The sequence below is a fragment of the Myotis brandtii genome, unplaced genomic scaffold, assembly GCF_000412655.1.
Source record: "Myotis brandtii unplaced genomic scaffold, ASM41265v1 scaffold707, whole genome shotgun sequence".
Classification (NCBI taxonomy): Eukaryota; Metazoa; Chordata; class Mammalia; order Chiroptera; family Vespertilionidae; genus Myotis; species Myotis brandtii.
In genome coordinates this window covers 869,415-876,404 of record NW_005370773.1, presented here as the reverse complement: position 1 = coordinate 876,404, position 6,990 = coordinate 869,415, and the positions used below count along the sequence as shown (strand labels likewise).

At 43.3% G+C, this 6,990-nt stretch overlaps 1 protein-coding gene across 1 annotated transcript in view; it reads right to left on the bottom strand.

The window, feature by feature from the left end:
- DCTN5 (dynactin 5 (p25)) overlaps positions 1-6,990 on the bottom strand; it is a 23,841-nt gene that overhangs the window by 3,721 nt on the left and 13,130 nt on the right. The window contains exons 4-5 of the mRNA XM_005882328.2: positions 5,329-5,440; positions 766-868 (exon numbers count right to left, since the gene is read on the bottom strand). Coding sequence (XP_005882390.1) covers positions 766-868; positions 5,329-5,440 — 215 coding nt within the window. The remainder of the gene's footprint in view (positions 1-765; positions 869-5,328; positions 5,441-6,990) is intronic.

The following is a 6,990-nucleotide window of genomic DNA, read 5'->3' as shown; positions in this document are numbered from 1 at the left end:
AGAAATGATGGAAATATGAGGTTCCATTTTCCTTTGATTTCGGTGTTTTCCAAGCTTTCTAGGACAAGCATGTATTACTTGTTTCCTCACATGCTGTGTAATCAGGAACTCTTAGCTCAAAAGGGGTTTTACCTACGAGCATTCTGTCAGCCAAGGTTGAGAGGGGATACAGTTACTTCTCTCAGCTGTCTAGAGTTGTCACTGGTATTAGACCATGCTGTATGTTCACTTTTCAATTTGGACATTCCTGGGCAGGGCAGGAAGTATAAGTTCAAATCACCAACCAATGTGCGCATCAGGCCGGAGTTAGAATTCTCTGGAGAGACTTCCTTTTCCCATGTAGCCGCCCAGGCCAAGAGAGACATGCCTCTCTCTGCTCTTCCTGTGCTGGTGGCAGACTTGCTCTACATCAACTTTTATTGAGGGAAACCCTCCAAGAGGCCCTCTGCCATGTGTGGATGCAAGGCTCTCTCTCTGCCCCACACAGATTCACACCCTCAGCCACTCCTTTCTGAAGACAGCGTCAACTGAAGCGTGCTCCCAGTGTCCACTCCGTTTCCTCTTTACTTTTGACCCATGAGAATGTCCTTATCCAACTATGCATTTAAAAGGATACCTGTCATATTGTAAACAGCATTCTCACGTACTTTGTAGTAGAAGAATTTTTAAGTCAGCTAGACTAACATACTGTCAGAGACAGAAATTGCCTGCATGGCTTTTGTGAAGAAAAGTCAACGAGTTTTCAAAATCAGTACTGACGGTTACCTGGGCAGCCTGAGAAGACAGTGAATGGTGGGACCACCGTTTCTGGGGGTAGTACTGTGTTGTCAAGAATTTTGCAGCAGTCTTTCAACACACACCGGCGCCCCTGAAATTACAATATTATTAACAGGAAATAGATCAGGAAATAAGAATAAACATGGATGGCTATTTTATATTTTCTTCATCTGTGATATCTTACAATAGCCAGGGATAGTGACAAGAGGCTTGGCCACAATTCCCTGCTTCAGATGGTACCTGACAAGCAAGAGGAGGTAGGAGTAGGAGTGTGAGTGTGAGTGTGAGTGTGAGTGTGGGAGGGGGGGGGCACATTTCAGCTGAAGGTTATATGCTGGGGACAGTCCAGGTTATCTTAAGCATTACAGACTATATGACATTCAATCTTCTAAGAGTTCTGTTTAATTTTTTTTTTTAATTTAGTGGACATCTGTTTGCTTGCTCAACCTCTGTTCCCCTTTCCTCTGCCTGGGCAGCCTGAGAAGACAGTGAATGGTGGGACCACCGTTTCTGGGGGTAGTACTGTGTTGTCAAGAATTTTGCAGCAGTCTTTCAACACACACCGGCGCCCCTGAAATTACAATATTATTAACAGGAAATAGATCAGGAAATAAGAATAAACATGGATGGCTATTTTATATTTTCTTCATCTGTGATATCTTACAATAGCCAGGGATAGTGACAAGAGGCTTGGCCACAATTCCCTGCTTCAGATGGTACCTGACAAGCAAGAGGAGGTAGGAGTGTGAGTGTGAGTGTGAGTGTGAGTGGGGGGGGAGGGGGGGCAAATTTCAGCTGAAGGTTATATGCTGGGGACAGTCCAGGTTATCTTAAGCATTACAGACTATATGACATTCAATCTTCTAAGAGTTCTGTTTAATTTTTTTTTTTAATTTAGTGGACATCTGTTTGCTTGCTCAACCTCTGTTCCCCTTTCCTCTGGTAACAGAACCTGTATTTCAGTTGGGAACTACCCCTATGCCCAGCTCAGCCCATGTGCTTCCATTTCCATCCCACACTCTAAAACCCCAAGCTGGCCAGAGACTGGTCTAGAGCAGCGGTTGCCAACCTCTCAGACCTCATGGACCACCAGTGGTCCATAGATCATCGGTTGGCAACCGCTGGTCTAGAGAATTGGCATTTGAGCCAAAAACCAGTCTGATGAATCTCAACATCAGGATTCTGCTGGGAGCACTGGGGGGAAAAGCTCTTCTCAACGAAGTTTCCAAAGGATGGGACAGAAACAGGAGCGCTATCTTGTTTCCATGAGGAAAGACCCTGCCCGAGAGGCTCACACAGAAAAACAGAAAAGTGAAGGAGGCTGATTCTCACTTCTTCACTCGAAGCCCTAGAGCCACTTATGAAGGAAATTAGAATCCACTTCTACACTAATGATCGTATTAGTCCATTCATCTGTTTGAAGGTGTAGGCTGAGCCTTATGTCTGACTTTATCCACGGCCACCAATTTTCCAATGCCATCACCCACGGCATTCTGAGGGTAAGGGAGGACATCTGGGAGAGCCATCTGTTCCATGGGTTAAGGGTAAGGAGAGACTCTGAAAACAGTTTAGAGGTGCGCCTCAGGCTACTTGCTATAAGTTTTGTTCTGTACCAACTTATGTTTACATCACCAGAGCCTGTAATTCACTGTGTGAATTACTAAAGAATTTTACCAAAGAATATGAAAAATACTTTCATTTAGTTGTGACCAAATTTTCCCCATTATTAAATACCCAAATATACCCAAATTGGATGCATTTCTAGGAATTAACAGATAGATTGCCAAATGAATTTTTTACCTCTAACGCACTTATATTTCTAAGTTCCGAATTTCTTAAGTGTCTACTAAGTTGTCTCTAGCTTTGTGGACAATAGTTTTGGCAATACTTGGCAACATCTTTAGCTCAGAAGCAAGTCATTACTGCAGCTATTCATCCTCCTGGCAAAGTTCTCTTCCATGACTTCCCTGATATTGGCAATTTCAAAAATTCAGCTGATGACCAGCTCCCTCATAATTTCCAAATGACTCCAAGAGGCTATCTTAGCTCCTAATAACTCAGACTAAGCACATGGAGCCCTGAATGACAGGCAAGAGAACGTGCTATGTAAGGCATGATACATTCACATACAGAGATCTGTGCACAGTAGGTCCTGACAAAGAAGAACAAGGGCCCTGGCTGGTTTGGCTCAGTGGATAGAGAGTTGGCCTGTGGACTAAAGGGTCCCAGGTTCGATTCTGATCAAGGACACATGCGCGGGTATGGACTTGACCCCTAGTAAGGGGCGTTCAGGAGGCAGCTGATTGATGATTCTCTCTCATCATTGATGTTTCTATCTCTCTCTCCCTCTCTCTTACTCTCTGAAATCAATAAAAAAAAATATATATATATAGCCCTGACCAGTTTGGCTCAGTGGATAGAGCGTGGGCCTGCGGACTGAAGGGTCCCGGGTTCGATTCCAGACAAGGGCATGTACCTTGGTTGCAGGCACATCCCCAGTAGGGGGTGTACAGGAGGCAGCTGATCGATGTTTCTCTCTCATTGATGTTTCTAACTCTTTATCCCTCTCCCTTCCTCTCTGTAAAAATCAATAAAATGTATTAAGAGAGATGTAACAAAACAAAACAAGAGGAATACGAATCTTCTGTGTACCACCAGCCTGTTTTGTCCACTGGTTGACCATTCTGCCCACTCAGAGAAATGATGTTCATTTTGATTTCAGAGCTTTCTGGGTAAAAAGATCAATTAGATATCAGAAAAAAAAAAATGTAGGTACTTCTTAGGCATAATGAATTGGCAATAGTGGAGAAGGCTAACATCTAAAACTACTTCTTTTTCTTTCCTGGAGAATTTTCCTGAAGGGGTCAAGAAGTGCATGTTGCTAGCATTAAGCTACCTATATCTCCTGATGCAAGTTATTCAGCATCTCTGAGCCTTCGTGTCATCTGTGAAATAGGACATAAAACCAACCTGCAGGGATGCTGTCAGGATCAGAGTGGTAAATGCACAACTCACAGCACAACAGTGCCTATTAATACTGCCTGTTGGACTTTTCCCGCTGGCATCTGGGCAATTCTGATTAATACCTAAAACTTCACGTGGATGCTATAGGAAGGAGCTGTGTGTCAGGAGGCACGCCAGACTCTTTTAAAAGATTCTCACATTACTTGAGAATCTGTAAAGGTTCAGCAAACGAGGACAGTACTACCACTACTGAACAATGACTGTGACGTGACAGTCAATTGATACACTGAAAAGTGACCCACGAAGCAGTGCACCTGACAATGGGACTAGACTTCCCCAGGCCTGGGACTAGCATCTGGCCATGAACCTTTCAAATGTCTGCTGCAGGGCTAAAGGACAGGCTGAAGGACTAAGGTGCTACGCTGAGGTCTTCTTGGCCACAGGACATACCAAGAAACCCAGCTGAGGCTTGGAAAGCCAGCTTCTGTCAACGGGACGTGGGACAGGCTGGATTTCACTATCTCCCCCCTTCCTTCCACAGCAGGCCAGGACAAAGACTTCCTGTCTCTAACACTAAGCACTCTGGAGGAGCATATCTGGCAAAACAACCACCTCCCTTGATTCAGTAACAAGTCAGGTTGGAATGTTCCTCGCAGCAACGTGCTTCTCCCCTGCACGGTGCCTGTGGCTCCTGGAACGTTAACTGCACAGCTGCTACGAGTTTTCTGATACTCCAGGATCAGAGTCTCATCCAGAGCAGAGAGCCAGCTCTGTATTATTAGGAGCAGCCATTTAAAAATATGAAAAAGTATTGGCTTTTCCTAGAATCTGGTCTGAAGTACAAATTTAAAGTGGAGAAAACCTTTTCCCTAAACAGTTTGGCTCTGATCATTAACATTCTTATAAATCCTGCCTGAAATCAAGCTCCTCATCTGTGAAATGCCAAGAAACCCGAGTGGGACCAAACAAAAGGACGCCAAGTCTCCTGGGACCAGATCCTACGGGTTCTGCTGAGCAAGGTGCTCCCATGCACCCTCAACTACCTGCAGTTCCCCTGAAGTCATGTCCTGTGGTGACTCTGAGCCTTACACATGCCAGCCTCTTAACCAAAATGCCCATCCTCCTCTCGTCTATGAGCCAGTTTTACCTCACCCTTCACTCACCCCTCACCCCACCAGACAGTAAGATCCCTGAGGTAAGGCAACAGGTAGGACATATAGCAGCATGACCATTCATACCACCTGGATTCAAATCCCAGCTCTACTTAATAGCCTCATCAACCCCGTAGTATCTAAGACCTTCAGTCTTACTGCCAACAGGGATAACAGCAGCACCTACAACACCCTTGGATGATTGTGAGGAGTAAATGAAAAAATTAAAGAAATGTCTTTAACATCACAGGGAAGAGGTTCAATAAAAATCAGCCATGATCATTAATGCCTAGGAAAAAGCTCCAAATGCAATAATAATGCCAGCGGACCAGAAGCTACTTCTGCCTTGTCTGGTCACAGAAGCAGAGTCCACTGATGGGAAGGACAGGAGCCAGAGGGCAGTGAGGCTGCTTAGTCACCAAGTCACCATACTCACAATCACACAGTTCTTGCCAACATGAACGTAAGAGCCAATCTGAGCCGCGTTGACCACACAATCTTCCTCAATAAAAACATGGTCCCCAATATGTAAAGGGAAGAATGCAACCCTATAGGGAAAAAAGATGAACAAAGGTCAAGGTGAGGTATTTCTGGTCAAGGCTTAAAAAAATATAGATCCTAATCTTAAGTTCATCATCTTGTCTTATTAAAACTGTTCCTAGCAAGGAAGGAATCCTCAGGCTAGAGAAATTCTATAATTTCCCCAGTATTTTGTCAGAGATGGCAAATTTAAATTTCAAACTTTATACCACTATACTCTATAAATTTTCCTACTAGCTCAATATCAGAAATATTAGAACAAGAAAACAGCAAGGCAGAAGGGGCAAGATATTCTAAGCTAAAGGCACTGGCACCAAATAAAAATGAGTGCCTGTATGCTCATTCCTGCTTCCTTTGAAAATGCTCACAGATCACATTTTTAATAATCCTACATAATAAAGAGCTAATATGCTAATTAGACCGAATAGCCAAACAACCTTCTGGATGAAGCCGGGCTGCGAGGGCTAAGCCCCTTGCATGAATTTTGTGCATCGGGCCTCTAGTCTGCTCTATAATATGCCAGGGACTGACATCAGGTTTGTGGGATATAAATGCTAGCACCCAACAATCTGAAAATGGATATATTCCTTCATTTTGTTGAGTGCCTACTATATGTCAGACTCTATGCTAGGAATGGGGATATAATGGCAAAGATAAACAATGCAACCCTGCCCACAAGGCGCTTACAATAAAGAGAAGAAACAAAATTAAATAAGTGATTATACAGCAAGTAGTTAGTTAGTTACAACTGAGGAAATGCTACAGGGCTTACAATAAAGAGAAGAAACAAAATTAAATAAGTGACTATACAGCAAGTAGTTAGCTACAACTGAGGAAATGCTACAGAGGAAAACTACCATGACATGTGAGAATATAACAAGGAATGGAGGTTTGGTAAAAGTTTAATTGAAAGTGACATATATAAGCCAGGACTTGGACGGGAGTAGGTGTCAATAGGCTTTCTGAGGGCTCTAACATTGCTCTCATTCTCCAGGTCTCCTACAGTGTCACGGACAGTGGTTCTGTGGTCATATTTACAAGTAATTTCAGTACCTTAGGATGGAAAATATTTGGACTGGAATGAACATAAAGTAGGTGGATGCTCATTGGCTCTTTCCAGCCCTGGGTTCTATTCTGTCAGGAGTATTTTGTCAGAGATGGCAACTATATGTATATATATTTAGAAAGCGATGGCAAATTTAAATACTCTTTAAATTTTCCTGAATTCACATTTTTAGTCTGTACACCTGTGTGGCAATGAAGTCCCTGATCTCTTCATAGTCTACAGCAGTACCATTAGTTCTTTAATCTTAAGTTAAAAATTCCAAACTGTATTCCATTATCAGGTTCTGGGACATGCATATGCGCGGGACAAAATCCCTATCACCTCCTGTTCAGGTATTGTTGCTATTTATACTTTCATATTTCTATATTTCTCACGTGGACCATTCTTATTTACACATCTCTCCACTCACCAACAAACCCTACAATATGCCACACTCTGTGCGAGGAGTTGGGATGACAATGGCAAGGATAAGCAATGCAATGTTCGTTCTCA